At 30.6% G+C, this 18,126-nt stretch overlaps 2 protein-coding genes across 2 annotated transcripts; one reads left to right on the top strand and one right to left on the bottom strand.

Annotated features, from left to right (window-relative positions):
* Nucleotides 1–2,230: 2,230 nt before the first annotated feature.
* Nucleotides 2,231–9,086, bottom strand: LOC107026649. The gene is made up of 11 exons (XM_015227696.2): nucleotides 8,980–9,086; nucleotides 7,940–8,015; nucleotides 7,547–7,654; nucleotides 7,046–7,162; nucleotides 6,240–6,596; nucleotides 4,991–5,313; nucleotides 3,980–4,079; nucleotides 3,831–3,890; nucleotides 3,621–3,707; nucleotides 3,095–3,235; nucleotides 2,231–2,793 (listed from the first exon to the last, which is right to left on the bottom strand). Exons 1-11 carry the CDS (start codon nucleotides 9,084–9,086, stop codon nucleotides 2,464–2,466), a joined length of 1,806 nt encoding a protein of 601 aa, XP_015083182.1. The 3' UTR covers nucleotides 2,231–2,463.
* Nucleotides 9,087–13,489: 4,403 nt separating this feature from the next.
* Nucleotides 13,490–15,196, top strand: LOC107026924 (GEM-like protein 5). Its single transcript, XM_015228055.2, has 3 exons — nucleotides 13,490–13,972; nucleotides 14,044–14,318; nucleotides 14,819–15,196. Exons 1-3 carry the CDS (start codon nucleotides 13,630–13,632, stop codon nucleotides 15,035–15,037), a joined length of 837 nt encoding a protein of 278 aa, XP_015083541.1. The 5' UTR covers nucleotides 13,490–13,629; the 3' UTR covers nucleotides 15,038–15,196.
* The last annotated feature ends 2,930 nt before the right edge of the window (nucleotides 15,197–18,126 follow it).

Below are 18,126 nucleotides of genomic sequence, written 5' to 3'. Positions count from 1 at the left end.
TATGAATAAGTAAAAAGTCAAACACATAACTAATTGTTTATTTAGTTATGAAATGATTAAAATGGACAATGTATTAATTTAAAAATCAGTTACTTATTTGGTAGATCATTTAGTGTATAGGTTGTAGAGATAAATTCAATGATGAAATATAAGATCATCGATTCTTTTAAGTATAAAATTTATGTTCAGATTCTAGAATGGAAATTGAACAAAGTTATTGGTGTCACAATAGCATAAGATTAAATATAACTTCTCTTGATAATGAAATGGATCACTCGAGACATTTATTATTCAGTGCAACTGAAGTGGCTCTAGAAGTTGATTTTCGAATGATTATACAAGTTTTTGTTAGACTAATATTGATTGATTCGATGGTAGGCCGTAGTTATGCATGTGTTTGCTATGTGTCTGGTCATTCGCTACGATATATTTTTACATATATATGTGCATACTATTCATTGATAATATAACAAGAATTCAACAACTATATAGCTAATTTAATCTCAAAAACGGAGTTCAAAAAGACTCAGTAATATGTATGGTCGGTCTTGATGAAAAAAAAATTATTTAATTTATTATTTTTTATAGGATTTGTCAAGACAAGCACGAACAAGTAAGTATAAATAAACAATATTTAAATTTATGATTTTAAGCTTGCTATGTCGAATACTTTTGAAATTAAAAAATTACTAAATCTTTTTAAAAACTCATTTTTTGTACTAATCATGAAAGAACATAAATAAACAAATAAAAACGCAGGAAGTAAAAAAGAACACGACATATATATATATATATTTTACTTTTTCTATATTAGGTGATGGACCATTGATGCTAGACTAAAAATTAATTTGCACTTTCAATGAACAATGACGATTAAAGTGTATTTTTAATAAATAGTTTCGATACGAAATTCATATATGTTAATTAAACATAAAAATAAAAATCAAATTATTTTAAATATATTTTTTAATCCAGACTAATAAAACAAAATTGAAGAAGGAAAATGTATCTAACACATAAATATCACTTTCTTTCATTTTTTTTTTATTTTTGGCAAAAAGAAGTATTAATAATCTTACCAAGATTAAAATTCTTTTAGGTCCATACAATTAATGCTTAACAACTAACATAAGAGCACACAAACTCTAGACTCTAGAGATATCGATAGTTTGTTGAACTCCATAAATTGCGTGAGAATATGATATTTCAAAAGACTAGTAATACAATTTATCTTGGATTAGGTAGTTTATTAATGCTATAAAATGGTGAATCGTCCCCCATTCTTCCGTGGACTGCGCAGATCCCACAAGCAAATCGATTTATATTAATATACGAAATGAATCATAGATAAAAAAAAAATTAAGAGTGTATTTAGTTAGCTAATTAAAACTAGTGAATAGGCAACAAATGTTGAAAAACACTTTAAAAGTGTTCGAAATTGATTTTATGATTTTAGCTTAAAAGACCTTTTGTTGCATACCAACACACACGAGAACAAGTCAAAAAGTATTTATAAACTAGTTTGATCAATGTATATTCATCCACTATTAACGCTTCGGTGACTTCACCCAACAAGGGAGTGAGTCACTCCAAGTAGAAAACGATAGTGAATTCCGAACATGTCTATATGCTCAACCAAACTAGCCTCAAAAAGTGATCAAAAATCAAAGCCCTTCCTTTCAGTTCAAGCCAGTGAAGCCGCCGCTGTTGGTATGCCCTGAGTTTTTTATCATAATGTTTTCTATTGACTAATCATTTTTCTTGTAGGAAAAAAGTTTAGAGCTGTATAAATAGAGGCATGTTCCTTCTAATTTAATCAGCATTCACAATGTAGTTTTAAGGGCTTTGAGAGTTTTGGTTAGGTAGAGAATTTGTGGGTCACAAGCTTGATAAGTTATCACTTGTGTGAACCTCCTCCCATGTATTCTGAGTGAATTAGCTGAGATTGTTCCTCTCAGTATTTTTTACTCTCATATTTATAGTGGATTGCTCATCTCATTTGTGGATGTAGGTCGATTAACCGAACCACGTTAAACCATTGTGTCTTTTGGTGTATTTCTCGTTTGTCTTCTTACTCTGGTCTTTCAATGTTTGCTTTGCTAGTTTCCGTATTACACATGCTTATTTACGATCCTAACAGCCTCTATATTTCATCGTGATCACATACTAGCACACATCATAATCAAAAGGCCGTAAAGTACATAACACCTATGCATCAGTACAGGTTAGAAACTAGACAGAACAATGCAGTAGCAGTAGCATAAGGTGTATCAGTTCACCTAATATTTACACATAACTTTGTACTTCACAAAATAAAAGTTGGACACCTAAGTAAATTGAAGTCAATATACATTCACTTAATAACAGATCAACTCAGAATTCTACAAATTGAAGGAATGAACAACCATTTCCTTGAAAATTAGTTAAGCCAATCTAGCTCACCCTTTACATCATTCAGGACTACTATGCCCACCATGGCTTCTCTGTAAAATCTTTCGAAATTACATATTGGAATCTTGAAGAGTAAGGTAGCCAGTCGATTATCTGAGACGTCTTTTTATTAGTTCTTCTGTCAATACATTTCTGTATGGAATCACGAAGCTTCTTTTCAACGTTTTCCATGACCCAACCAAGAAGATCATCGGATGGAATACTAGCTTCCTTCGCGTATTTTTCAAGCACCTTAGGCAAAGATACTCTTTTCGACTTCTTTACTATGATATTAGCCTGTAGAAACTCTTTCTTTGCTGCTTCTAGCTCCTCTTGAATGTTCGAGGCAGTGTACACTTTCAGCTAGAAAAGAAGAAAGAAAGAAAGAAACCGAAGAAACTGTTAGATGTTTGGCTTTCTAACTAGCTGGCCACTTTCGGAGATATGATCCAAGAACAGTACTCGATAATTAGGATGTTCGTAGATGTTAGGCAATACAATTAGTGATCTGTTTCACTTCAAATCTTCCAATAAGTCCTCAAAATGAAATATTGTTGCTTTATTTACCAATCTAAGGGGAAAATGTAACTACTTACTAAGAGATCGAAAGAAGCCCCCGTGCATCTATACAAGAAAAATGCAATGAGGAAACATAACAACTCACCATGGGATCGGACACAGCGCCAGTACAAAGAGCAAAGCAAACAAGGGGCTGGAACTGTTGGAGGGAAAATTTTGAACTGATGAGTTGCCTTTCTTCTCCTGATCTTTTCCATAATGCAGTTGACAGAATGGTCTCCAACCACTGTAGTTGGAAGAAAAATATATTTTATCAACTGAAAGATCAAAATCTTGATAAGAATGAGAAATCACCAACTTTTGTTGACGAAATTATTGATGAATTTACTACACTTTATAGCTAGTACATATATTTGATTAAGTACTTGAGCTTTTTCTCTCTTTGACGAAGCGCATATTGGAAAATATTAATATACCAGACGACTGTAACATTGAGAAGCAACTTAAGAGATGGTCAGAGCAAGAATGTAGCACAGAGAATTATTTTTTGCACAATTAGTTATATATGATGAGCAAAAAGATGGAGGATCCAAAGTCATTTATAATTATGTTAACCCTGATATTTCCTTAACTGCAAAAGTTTAGTTACTCTAGATCAGAAAAGTGAATACCCGTCCTATCCGTGGTGTACGCAAGCCAAAAATTGACTGTTCGATGGCATTTGCACTTATGACCTGTCCACCAACATTGTAAGCAGCCTGCACTATACAGAGAAGCAAATGGTGATTCAAATACTCAAAAATACATGCATGAACAAAAATAACTAAATCTGGTATAAACAAAAGAATAGAATCAAAATGATACGAAGTAACTTAGACTACCTTGTGTAACAGCGCCAACCTTCTAAGAGAGTTTTGTGGTATACCATATGCCAAATATGCCTAAATAAGATGAGAAGAATGAGATGTAAAGAAAACATAATAAACAAATTGAAACGAACAAAACGATACAAAGTAAGAGCCATCTTTACATGCATAACTAAGGAATTGTACAAGTTGATCCAAAATGCCATTTTGTTATTGGTTTCCATCTGACTGAGATTCACTCTTTCCAGTTGCTCCACCAAAACTCTGAAATTTCAAAACCAAACTACACGTTAGACCGGAGATTCCAACACAACTAGTTTTGTGCTTTATAGGTATCTTTGTTAAAGAGAGACAAATTTGCATATGTAGCATACATTGCAACAGAAAAAGAAGAAAAATGATATCAAAAGCTTGAGACTGTTAGCAGACTATGAATCTTCCATCTATATTATTTCTATTGAGTTCGAGTTGATGCTCCAAAGTCTTTCGAAGTTTGTATCTTGCATCCACAAATATTAGAGAAGTTGTACTAGCACTGGAAAAGAACCTAACCTCTGGTCAGGATATAGCAGTTCAGTTTAGTACTTTTAAATATGGACATATCCACAAGACCACAACATTCATGCCTTAAAAGCTTATCCAGTAGGGTCAAGACTCCTTAATATCTAAAAGAGATGGTGGTTGACAAAATGATCCAGAGTAAACATAATGCTATTGGCTGGTAAAGAAAAATGCAGAATTTTTGAGCTTTTCCAAGTATTCGCTGATAACCGTGTCAGGTTAAATGATATTAGCCAGCATTTAAGAATTCCTATGATCCAGTGATTAGCTTTCCTGAGAGTGCTTATTCTGTTTCTACATAGATTCATCTACAAATGCAATGGTTGCTAGTGAACTGATTTGTAGTTATTTACACTTCTATTATTAAAAGAAACGAGCGCTACATATATGCAATGCGTGCCAATATTAACCGAACTTTCCCTTTTCCAGGCTATAATTTTGGAGCATAACATAATTCTGACTCGGTGGTGGCTTCAGGACAAACAAAATCATTAAAGTGGGAGAAACAACCATCATGTAATTCAAGGAAGACTACATACAGAAGTGGAAGTGGACTTAAGACTAACTAAACTTATGCAGCTTAAGCTGCTTTTTATGCTATCAAAGAAATGCACCTGTAGTTACTGATGGCGTAAGATGCACGAGAGACGTTATTCTTGTCTGTCGCAATCCAAGATATTTCAATTGTTGATTTGCAAAACCAATCTCTTTCCTCTTTAATATCATGCTGTGGAATTATGACATTAGTAGATGACCTTGATGACAAAGGTGACCGCTTTTGTTCAGTACTTGTCGATTCTGTAATCCGGAGCCAACAGTATATTGCAGCCATGCACCTTACCATTTCCTCAGACAATTTACTGGGACACTGGTAGAGATGATCTTTAAGAGTTCGTGCCAGAGGAGATTTCTCCGTTGATGTTACCTGCCCTTGCTCCTGCAACAATTCATAGAAAATAACATGAGTTGATACACTGCATCATTACCAACCGCACTTTATAGCCTTGAATGTTGCTATGGAAGAAAATAGTTATTTTGAAACTAGCATGTTTCAAACTTCACCAAACCGTTGTGACCTCATTCCACGCATGTAAAACCCAAAGCATTCAAAGAGCCAAAGGGAGTTGATGTCAAATTTGGTGAACATATAAATGTACCACTAGCAGACAGGAAGAATAAGCTGATATGAACTATTTTTCACAAACTACTATTCTATTAAAGTCAAAATGTTGCTTATTGAGCAACAACAGAAGAGAAAAGTATTGCATAGTAAGCAGCACACACAATTAAAGTTATAAGGGAAGTTGTGAATACACACCACAATTGCAGACAATGCCTAATACTTTGAACAAAAGAAAGACACAATTACATTAAGTCAATGGTAGCAAAATATCAGAAGCAAAGAAACAAAAGTTAAAAGTGGTTAGCCCTTTAAACTTTCAGTTTCTTAGTAGAAAAAAACAAGATTTCTCGGATTCATTTTTTTCACCATTTGGGTCCTTGTCTATGTTGCTCGGACTCTTCAAAAATGTCAACGGTGCGTCTCGGTTTCTCCCAAAGTAGTGTATATTTGGAGAATCCAACACTGGTGCGACATCAGAGTCCGTGCAACTTGGGTTCTCACTGGACTAGGGCTTCAGTGGAACTTTTCATACTCTTGGGATTCAAGAGTTTTGGAATGTAAGGAGATAGTAAAAAGAGACAATAAAAAGGTTAACCATCATTTAATTCTTAAATCTCTAAGAGAATCATGTCTTTGGAGTCTTTCGGAAGAAGATGCTATTATTTGGAATAACACACTCTTATTAGAAAGGATTATAAAAGGAATAATCCAATACGCAGAGAAAGAATTAGAAAGCTTACTTTAGTATGCTCTGAACTACTTTTCTGAATGTGTACATTAGCTTTGCTGTTATAAAATGAAGCATGTGTTGATTTCGACTGCAACAAGTTTCTTTTTCCCAAGTCATTTATGGCAGCAAGAGCTTGGAATGTCCGCAAAGGGAATTTTTTGGATGAGCAAAAGGCACTTGATATTATACTTGGATGTTTTCTTGACTCAGCTTTATTATGTGCTGGAGAAGTCATGACCGAACTTTGCTCAGAAGAAGGCCGGCTAATGCATTCTTCAAAAACACTCCTGTACAAAGAAAGGACCTGCTGCTCGCGGTTTGCAACTTCTTCTTCAAGTAATTCAATTTCAGCTATCAACTCTTTTGTCTGAAATGAGAAGACAACCAATATTAACCTTAACTAAGTTCAGCAGAGTCAAGGTTGGGTGTTGAAAATGAGCGGAGGACGAGCAATATTCTATGTTGTCAACCTTATAGACAATTTGAGACCGATAGAGTGAAACCTCATCAGTTTCAATTGCATCAATATTCTTTTAATAGGTAACATACTCCAATCAGTTGTGTTATCAGGCGCGATTGATTTTCTTATTCAGAAAAAAAAACCCATAAGAAATAACCATTGTAAATTCTCAAGTTAAAGAAAGAATCAGAGGTTTAGACAAAGTATATATACGAAGCATATTCAAGAATTTTATGGGAAAACACAACAGATTTCAGGAGTAAAAACCATGAACTCGTGCTCCATTTCTTATATTTTTCCAAACAACTCAGAGGTCTAAAGAGATAGAGTACAAATAGTTAGTTGTCAAAGGGTACCTGAGCAGCAAAATGCCTATGTCCAGGAGACAACGTGCTAGAAGCTCTTCCCATTGCCCTCTCAAGTACCATACGCATTGATTTTTCTTGCTGCAAACGCATTTGTAACTGTTCGATCTGTGCATATTGGTTAAGTAAAAGAGTATTTGTCAACTGGATAAATAATATTTTTGAGTAGTTACTTCTGACTTCCAACTTCTGAGATACAAATTAGCTCTCAATTAAGGTGTAGTAGGAGAAACACGATTATATTGAAGTACTCGTGAATCTGTATACTATGGAATATTGGCTTCATTCCTATTTATATATGTCTATATAAATTTTCCGATATGGAAAACAAAGTTCATTTTTTTACCTGAATTCAAGATTGGTGTTATATTAAGATCCTGCTTACATTGCTGACTTAGCAAAGCATTCAAAGATGGATTCGGAAAACATTTTTTTTTTAATGGAATTAACTGCATATCGTAATGTATTATAGACATTGAGTGACTCACTTACATCTTTTTCCAAGGAGGCTCTGTGTTCTGGAACTTCCTCTTTGCTAATAGTTTTGGAGAATTCATTTAACGGACTTGCTTTACAACTCCTTGTTGAAGGTGGCAACACCTGCATATTCATATATCAGCTCATGTCATTTACTTATCTAACCAAACTTCGTCATTTCTCAATATATGCGAATGCTACATTCAGAACAGCCAGCCTTGTGAAGATGTAAATCCAAATCAAAAGATCATCAAATTTCGGAGTAGATTTATCAGATGATCACTCAACTAATAGTTATATCTTGAAAACTCCTTATGAAATTTGAAATCAATAAGAAGGATGACTTTCTGAGATAATAACTATAAGTTGAGTTCAGTATACGAAGTAAGAAAAATATAAAGCTCTTACAGGCGGTTCATTCAATTCCTTTTTTATGGATTGCCTGTCTCCGCCTTTTGATAGAGCAGCGATTTTTTCGGAAGCACTGAGACAAAAGCATAACCAACTTAGAAGGCTATACCACACAACTCAATTATAGCTCATGAACATTAAAAGTAGCAATTAAACTACACAAGATTCCCTAGGAATGCTTACAAGGCCAAGTCAACATATCAAATGTGTTCACGCTCAAGTTAAAGTTCTAATCACGGAGAAAATCAATAAGTTGAGGAATCGGGGAATTCTGCTCTAATCTGGAATCCAAGAACTGAAGAAATTCAGAAGATCTTACGAATTGCAAGTCTTTGAACTCGTAAAAAGCATATTCCAAGAGAACAATACAGTTGTTGAATATATCATTGTAGATTTGGTCTTTTACATGTTGTAATCACAAAGATTTAGTCTTTTAGACAAGACATCATTGTTTTTTCTCAAGTAGCAATGTTCCACCAAATTTCATATCTCATTAGCTATTGCTATATCTAAACGAGTGTCAGAGACATGATTTTCATCAAAGACGATTCAACATCTACTATACATACATAAAAACAAAATTTCAATTTGTATATACAATGTAACTTACAAGCTAAGGGAGTTCAAGTGAACCCCTTCCACATAGCTCTGCTAGTGACTAAGCGAAGATTTTCACTAAAAAGGTTCAAGATATGAAAAAGTAAACACACCAACGGAAAGTCAAATTCACTATAGAAACATAAAAGTAACTTTAAACATGTATAAATAGTGCAATTTTCAACCCCTTTGCCCTACCTAACTCCGCTCCTGAGCTCTACCCATGATCTAAACCATAGTTAACCATCTAATAAGCTAACTAATACACAAAACCAGACAAAACACACATGAGAATAAACAAAAAGGGCATTCAACACACCAAAAATATTTACATCTCCAAATTCGATATACATAAATTATACATTACTTAAACACAACTACAAATACATATTATACATCCGCCGTCTATTCTAAAGTAAAAAAAACCCCAAAAATCAAACCTTTTACATCTCCTATGCTGAGAATAACCATATGCACATTTCCAAGAACTTCCATTTTGTTTCTTCCCAACTCTTCTCTGATTTTCATCTTTTACTAAACCATTCATTGTTTCTTTAATCACTAAGAAGAAAAAAAAGACTATGATATCTCACATTATATTATTGAATGCACTACAAACTCATAACATGTAGAAAAAAAACATATTATACAAAATCAAGAAAAAATTTAAAATAAAAATTCTCTTAGCATGGTCTATGATGAATGGACTACAAGAAGAATAAATGAAGGAATGAGAGCAGGGTCAAATATCAATGATTTATTTGATGGGGTTTTTCAAAGAAATTAATTGGACCATATTAAATTAACAATCTTGAATAAATTGAAACACACACATATAGAAAAAAAAGACATACTATATAGTAGTAGTAATTACCAGAAAAAGATGGGACCAACGTTAGCTGCAAAGAATTGAATTGCTTAACTTTAGTGTAGTTGAAAACATTGAATGATATTGTATTTAATTTCACCTGTCACTCTTTTGCATTTATGTTGTTGATTTTGGTCAGAACTTTTTGTTGAAAAAAAAAGGAATTGGTCAGAATTTTAACGGAAAAAACAGGGGTGGTAAAAAAATATGGCAAAAAGGTCAAAAAAACATGGCTTGGCCGATCCTCGAAAGTCCTCGTGTTGCATCCTTCTGGTTTAGAATAGTTTCATTTATTTGATGATTTATTTTTTTATTAAACTGTATTCAGAGGTAGCTTGACAGTGTTAAAAAAAAGACATGTGTTTTAGATCCCAAATTTAAAGGGCCTCATTTTTATAATAATAGGTTATAATTTATTATTTTTAATAAATATTGAATACGAAAAAGTAAACATTTCATGAAAAATGAAGGTATTATTAGAAGAAATTTGACATATCTTATGAAAAATAATTTAAAATAAGAATTGTTATATTATGAAGTGAAAATTAAAAAAAATAAATTATATAAAAGTTATTAACAATTTAAATTTAAGATTCCGTTTAATTTTAATTTTAAGCTACTAATACACTTGAGCCGCTTCTGACCGAACGGGTGATGGAAATGCTTAGGATGGACTTGACAAGCTGCGATAATGTGTTATTTCCACTTATTAAATAAAAAATATCTTCAACTTTTATTTTCGGTCTGTAAATCCCATTTGTGGATAAGTAAATAATATGGAATTGATGAATCATTTACTAAAACAAGTGACTTCATCTAATTAGTTCATGTAAATTTTTCCATATAAATTGTCTTAAAAATAATATATATAAAATCCTATCAAAATTTATATAATTTATTCTAAAAAGGGAAAAAGGATAAATATATCTTCGAACTATCGTAAATGGTATACGAATACGCTTTGTCATATTTTAGGGACATTGATGCCTCTACCGTCAAAAAATTAGAACATATATACCCTTTATACTAACGGACATACACGTGTCATAATCTTATCCATCGACCCGATATCAGATCAATGGATAAGATTGTGTCACTTGTCCCTATTTAGTCTTCCGTTAGACTGAAGGGCATATATACTGTAGTTTTTGTACGGCAGGAGCACCAATGTCCCTAAAGTATGGCGAAGGATATCTACATACCATTTATGATAGTTCGGGATATATATATCCTTTTTCCCTATAAAAAAAATAAAATATGATAAGTATAAAGTACTCCATTTAGTTGTTCACTTTAGAAAAGACACACATATTAAGATAACAATAATTAACATTTAAAGTTACAATTCTACCCTTATTAAATATGATTCAAAAAGGATGTTTTAAAACTTAAAATTTTTTAAGAAGTTTAAATAAGGGGTATAATAGAATCTTTTTTTGTCATTTCATAATTTGTCAAAATAAACAAGTAAATAGAAATATCTAAAAGAAGAAATATGAACAAGTAAATAGGGACAAAGGAAATATCTTGGAACTACGAAGATAGTAGCTTTCAAAATGTTGGGCTACATATAGCATGTATGCACCCAAAAATATATGGGTCGCACCACCAAGCATATAGATGTTTGGCAATATTTATTAGCGGCGGAGTCATATATATTTGAAAATTTGTATTATGTATTGAGTAAATTTACATTTTCTTATATCACATATTAATATTTTTGAATTTTTATGTAATTTTACTTTTGAATATTTTGATATTTCTTGGTCCCAGTTAGAATTTTGCCACTGAATAGCAGAGATAAATTTCACGAGGAGATTATCGGGTTCATGTGAACTCATGCTTCTCTCATGACACCGTAAATAGTAGTGATATATTTTTTACAAAATATTTAAATATAGATATGTGAATTCATAATTAAAAGATCATATTGGGTGATCATGATAATAAAGTTAGAAATTTGAATTTTTTTATTTATCTAATTTTATTTTCCTTTCGAAAATTGATTAACACATCTCTAAATAATTTGGATAGATAAAAATAATTTAAACATATAATTTTTAAATTTTAATAATAAAAATCTAAATTTTAAATTAATTAATTTTAAATTTTAAATCTACTTTTTCGTAATAATTCAGTATTACTGGATGTGCAATAAGACATTTTTTTACTAATTTAATCAAACTATGCATCGAGATCTATCATTTAAAACAACCAGTTTAAAAATTTGGAGTTTGTACCACATTTTGGTCAATTGCTTTGTTGACTTTGCTTCTTGCTTTCACACTTGATATTGGGTATTTACTTTGAAGTTTCCGATAATAATATAATTTAACTCCATGTTTACATTTATTTATTTATTGTTTTTATTTACTTATTTGTGTTAATAAATCAAAAGAAAATATTTTTTTGCTATTAAATTCTCATTGATACTTGTTTAAGTTTAATTTATTTTTTTAATCATAATTAATAAAAATAAAATTATAATAACTTAATTTATTTTTTTTAAATCATAATTAATAAAAATAAAATTATAATTTTATTATAATAATTATTATTATGTTGTAATTTTTAAATTGAACAATTAAACAGTAACCGATGGATTAGAAGATAGTGTGATTGACTTTTTCTTTCTTTTCCTTTTGGTTTTTTAACCTCCATCCCTCAAAACCTCATTTCCCAATGATTATAGTTTTGCTCACCTTACCTTGTAAGATTTGTAAGAAGTTTTTTAAGGAGTAAATTTGTAAAATTATCTTTTTATTTATGATTTTTAAATATCATGTAAAATGATATGGAGTAATTTTTACTGTGTGCATACGTGATCATCTCATTAAAAATAATTGTTTCATATTATTTTCTTCGTTTTATATTAGTCGATCATTTTTCATTTTATATGATGCTTAAGAAATCATTAATACGAAGTTAAGTTTACTAATTCACCACTTAAAAATTTTTTTGGAAATTTTAAATATCAATGTGATCAATTTCAAAAGAATTAAAATAACAAGGGTAATATAGGAAAAATTTAATTAATGTTTTTTTTATTTAATTAGGCGATCAACTAATACGGAATAATTATTTTTAGTATACTGATTAACTAATATGAGATGAAGAAATTCGTATTGTATTTTCAGATAGAAAGCAACAAAAATATTATCTTTTTTTTTTAAAAACAACTAAAAATTATGATTATTTTAAAAAAAAGGACTCTTTCATAAAAAATTATTTGTTCATACAAAAAAAAATATAACTATTATGAAAAATCTTCTTTCAAGTTTTCTATATACAAAATTGTTCTTAAAAGTGGCGTATTAAATTACTTACATGTTTCAAGCTTTATCCTATCCTAATAAAAAATACTTTATCATTTCATTGCTTCAAAAATTTGATTTCTCTATTATTTCTTTTCTAACACAATTACCAATAAAAAGCTAACATTAAATAAAAAGTACAAATTTATTAGAGAAATAATCTCTCTCAAAACGAAATATTCTTGACGAGTACATCATATTATAAATCAAATATATATATAGATAAAATAAATAAATATGACATGATCGAGTACAAATTACAGTGTCCATTTCTCACTAAAAAATCATTTAGTTCGAAGTCTTTTGGTACGAAGAATAAAATAAAAAAAATATTTTTTATGAGTAATTATTTTATGCTTCAACGTGCTTTTCAGTTTTATCTTAATTTATATTTATACGCTTCAAGATATACAAATAGATATTAAAATTTATATTAAATTAAACAAATAAAATATATGAATTTTATGTGATAATGTAGGATATCATATAAGATGCAGATGTATGTATCTATTTTTTAAATTTATACAAACTTAAAAATTTACTTGTGTTTAATCAAAAAATTAAGAATATAAATATAAATTAATATTAAATTAAAAAACATATTTATAAATTATATCATTATTATATCTCACTTCTTTTTTTTATACGAATTCTATTATTTGGGTAGAACATAGAATTTCCTGGATATTTCTGACTTTCTTCTGGAAACTACAAAACAATTCAACTATATTTTTGACCAAAATTTTCTACGTATAATCTTATTAACGAAGCAAAAGAAATTGAAAACGCGTACACGTTCTACATAATCATCATCTATAAATTATTATAATTCCAATAACTATATCTCTAAGACAAAATTCACTCAAAATTCAACTACTCAAAGCAATTTACAATCAATTTCTCGAATCATGACAGGCACAGGAGACGAAAATCAACCCAAATTTCAACAATCAGAGTCTCAAATACCTTGTGTTTCTTCATCATCTTCAGATCCACAAGCACCAGAAATGGATCCCAAAAAATGGGGTACCCATATTATGGGTCCGCCTGCAGTTCCAACTTGTCATCCAGACAATCAGAAAGCTGCTTCATGGAGAGCTGAGGATCAAAGAGAAGAGTTTCAGCCACAGCCTTATGTTGTTTATTCCCCAATTGATAAGCCTAGCAATAACCCACTTGATTCGGTTGTTAATGTGTTCAATTCATGGAGTAACAGAGCTGAGAACATCGCGCGCAACATTTGGTATAATCGTAAGTCACTCAACTAATAGTTAGTATAATCCGCGAGCAATCAAAATCATTACTAATGATTTCTGTTGCAGTGAAAGCTGGACCATCAGTTACAGAAGCGGCATGGGGAAAACTTAATTTGACAGCCAAGGCGTTGACAGAGGGTGGATTTGAGCCTCTTTACAAGCAGATATTTGGAGCAGATCCTAATGAACAGCTGAAAAAGACGTTTGCTTGTTATCTTTCTACTGCGACTGGGCCTGTTGCTGGTACACTCTATCTCTCAACTACTAAAGTCGCTTTTTGCAGCGATCGGCCATTATCATTCAAAGCTCCATCTGGTCAGGAGGCCTGGAGCTACTACAAGGTATAACACAATCCAAACAATTACACTCATCGTTTTAATTTCTTTGTCTGATTTTGATTTGACACGAAAAAATTAAGAGCAATATGCTAGCTATAAGGGCTTAATTATATTTCGCTTCAATAAAGTGCAAATTGGTTTCGATTGATAATTGAATATTTCTCATTGCGTCTTGTGGATATTCAATGTTAGAAGTGACACAGAGATTTTGGAGGTGTCATATTAGAGTCTTTAGCTGATATAATATATGGTACAGACGAGTTGAGATGTTTAGATGTGCCTATAGACGAGCAGGTGTGTATTTCAGGGTTCATCCACACCCCTCCACTAAAAGATATTAGTACTAGCTGCTATACATATATAAAATTATGTTTAGATAGTATGTTTACTTCTTTAGATTTTGAACTTTTATTAAAATTTTTAGCTTTGCCGCTGTAGATGAGTTGCGATGTTTAGATGCGCCTATTAGAAGTTAGAGTATTTATTTATCACTTTGTGTACAGGTAGCAGTACCGTTGGGAAATATTGGGACTATAAACCCAATAGTGATGAAAGAGTCTCCACCAGAGAGGTACATTCAGATTGTTACCATCGATGGTCATGATTTCTGGTTCATGGGGTTTGTGAATTTTGATAAAGCAAAACATCATCTTCTTGAAACTTTGTCAATTTTTAGAGCCCAACCCCCTCATCTCAATCTGCAACAACCAGCTGCTTACTAGAAGCATTGCCTGTACTCTGTTTTTTTTGTCTTTCCTGTTTGTTCCTATATATATTTGTATTTCTTTTATTGTATCATATTCGGGAGTGTGGTTTGTTTTGATGTAAATAAAAACTCTTTGCGTTTTAATTTATTTGTCTGGTTTTGACTTGATATAGAATCTACGATTGGGAAGATTTTGAGACTTCAAGGTAAAAAATAAAGAAATCGCCCAGTAACAACTTTACTAAATGTGATGGTTTGCTTTATTTGCATGCTTTACTCCTATAAGTCTATGAGATCTTAGAATCAATGATGTAAGTTGGGATGATTAATGCAGGGGGAAGTTGTTCATTTTGTTTAGGGAGTTGTACCGAGTCTTATTAATAAGAAGATTATAATTATTAAATAAATAAATTGAAATAGAGGAGTAATAAATAATTTCTTTTTAATGTACAAGTGTATATTTCTGTCAAAAATTTTAGTTTGAGTCTTGAAAATGAAAAATCTTTCGATAGGAAGATTATATCTCTTTATTGTGTCTTGCATACGCGAGAATTGGAGAGTAGGGAATAGCGATTATTACTATTTTTTTAAATGAAAGGAAATTTTAGAGAATATGATAAAATAAATTGTGTGCTTAAATTATTATTTTTTTCAAATATATTTGGCTGCTCGCCCATTTAGTAATGGGTCAATGAATCCAGCTTAGATCATCTGGGCCTGCTGTGGTTATTGGAGAGTTCTCACAGAACTGGATCTATTGGGTTGGGCCTCTAATTGGTGGTGGATTAATTGGGCTTATTTATGGTAAAATATGTTTATTGGATCCTCTCATGATCCACTTTGTCTCTCTGAACTCTGAAGATTATGCTTAAGAGGCATTTTTAAAATAAAAATAAAATAAAATGTGGATGTTCAATTTTTTTTCTCAATATTTTCTCCCTTTGTTTCATTTTACTAAATTTGAAACATCAATTTTGTGGAAAATTAGCAATTCACTCTAATAACCTAAAAATTACTTCATTCAATTTATTTGTTTTACTTTTCTTTTTTGTCTGTTCAAAGATGAATATCTTTTTTCTTTTTGATAATTCTTTAAGTTTAACTGTCCACGTGACATATCTAAGAGTATACGTTTAAAAGTGATTTTTTCTTATTTTTCTTTTTGTGTCAAATTCAAATCGAATAAACAAATTGAAATAAAGAAAATAATAACAAAAAAACCCCAGAAAGAAAATTTACATAACAAAATAATATGAAAGACAATTTATTTAGGGCTAGAGTAGTAGATAAACAAATTATCTAATTTGTGATGTTCTAAATTGTTTGGTACCATTTCTATTTATATTATAGGCATAATACATAAATATGGTTTTTAACTTGGCTTCGAATCACATTTATGTCCTTCAATTTTGGCTGTGCACAAGTAGACATTTAAACTTGTATAAAATTGAACAAATAGACACACATGTCCTACATGTCATCCTACATATCATTTATTGTCCTACGTGGTGTCCTACGCGTATTGTACCATGTAGAATTAATATGTTTATTTATTTAAAAGTTGGATAATTAGTTTGTGAATTATGAAAGTTGAAAGTCAAAGTTAAATTTGAAGCCAAGTTCGAATCCATTATATGTATTAAGCCTATATTATAAATACAACTTTTATGAATTTTAAACTCATTGAAGTATTCACACTTAATATAGTATGATGTTTAGCAGGGTTATAAAGGTTCAAGGTTTATTTAAACTTTTTTCGTTGTAAAATTATATTATTTATATATAATGAATTTTTTTTTATGTATATCATAAATACTGAACCTCCTTCAACTTATTCGCGTGTTCTACTTTTTCATATTTAATTTTAAGCTTCGTTGATTAAAATTTTAACTTACACTACTAGTATGTCCTATACTTGCGATGTTATGTAGAAAAGTTACTTGTGTATTCGTCTTTAGTTAAAGAATTTAATCTTTTTTTTTCAATTTAAAAGCAACTTTATCACATTGTTGGAAAAGTTAAAGCTCAAACAATTCAAGCTAGATTTATATTATATAAATTCATAGTCTAATTCCCCCCCTTTTAAATTTCATAAATTTGTATGTTTAATGATTCGTAATTACGTATGATATGCACAAAGTATCTGATTTGACAATTAATTATATATGATTACGCATGTTAAATGTATATATCTTTAAGCCACTTTGTGTCATTCATTTTAGTGTGACGATTCTTTTCAATGGCTCCACAGAATTGGAAGTTTTTTCACCTTAAAATACTTTCAAAATTATAAATAAAAAAATTTCAATCAAATCATACCTAAATGCATTTCATTTGGCTTTGATTAGCAATCAGTCTAGGGGTGATGGAGGTTATTTACTGAAATCCTTTTTAAAAAAATTATATTGTATATATAATTTTTTTTAATGTACATTCGATTTTTATTTATCGAACATCCTTAGTGAAAGTTCAAGAAAAACCAATTCTTCATATTTTATATTTTATTTATCAATTTTCCGAGACTATAATTGAGGGTGTGTTTCGTACACAGAGGAAAATATTTTTCAAGTTCTTTTTTTTTTTTTAATTTTATGTTTGGTTGGTTAACGTTTCTCTAAGAAAATTAGTTCCTTAAAAGTTAAAAGAGGAAAGGATTAAAATTTTCCAATAGACCACTATATTTTGGAGAAAAAAATGGTATGGCCGTTACCTTAAGCGATCATAAGTACTTTCAAAAGTTAACAGTTCAAATATTTAATAACGTGAAAGTCACATGGGACTAGCTCCTCCACGTCAACATTGCCAACTAGGATTCCCACTGTATTATGAATCATAATTTTGACTCGATTCATTATCCAAACCCTAACCGAACCCGTTCTTGCCAAGTGCTAATCCTTTGCTCATGATTCATTATCGGCTAAAATTAAAAGACAAATATATATTTTTTCACATAAGTGTTTTCAGTATTCAATTGAACAAGTTATATAAGTGACATTCGATATATACTATCCCCTCACAATTCCATATCATATAGATAACACACATACTAATCAAATATCAAAATATAAATTAGAAAATCACTTATACTCAAAAAATATATTTTAA

Source organism: Solanum pennellii, chromosome 8 (genome assembly GCF_001406875.1).
Source record: "Solanum pennellii chromosome 8, SPENNV200".
Classification (NCBI taxonomy): domain Eukaryota; kingdom Viridiplantae; phylum Streptophyta; class Magnoliopsida; order Solanales; family Solanaceae; genus Solanum; species Solanum pennellii.
Note: the sequence above shows the minus strand (reverse complement) of the source record. Positions and strands in the feature narration are given on the sequence as shown.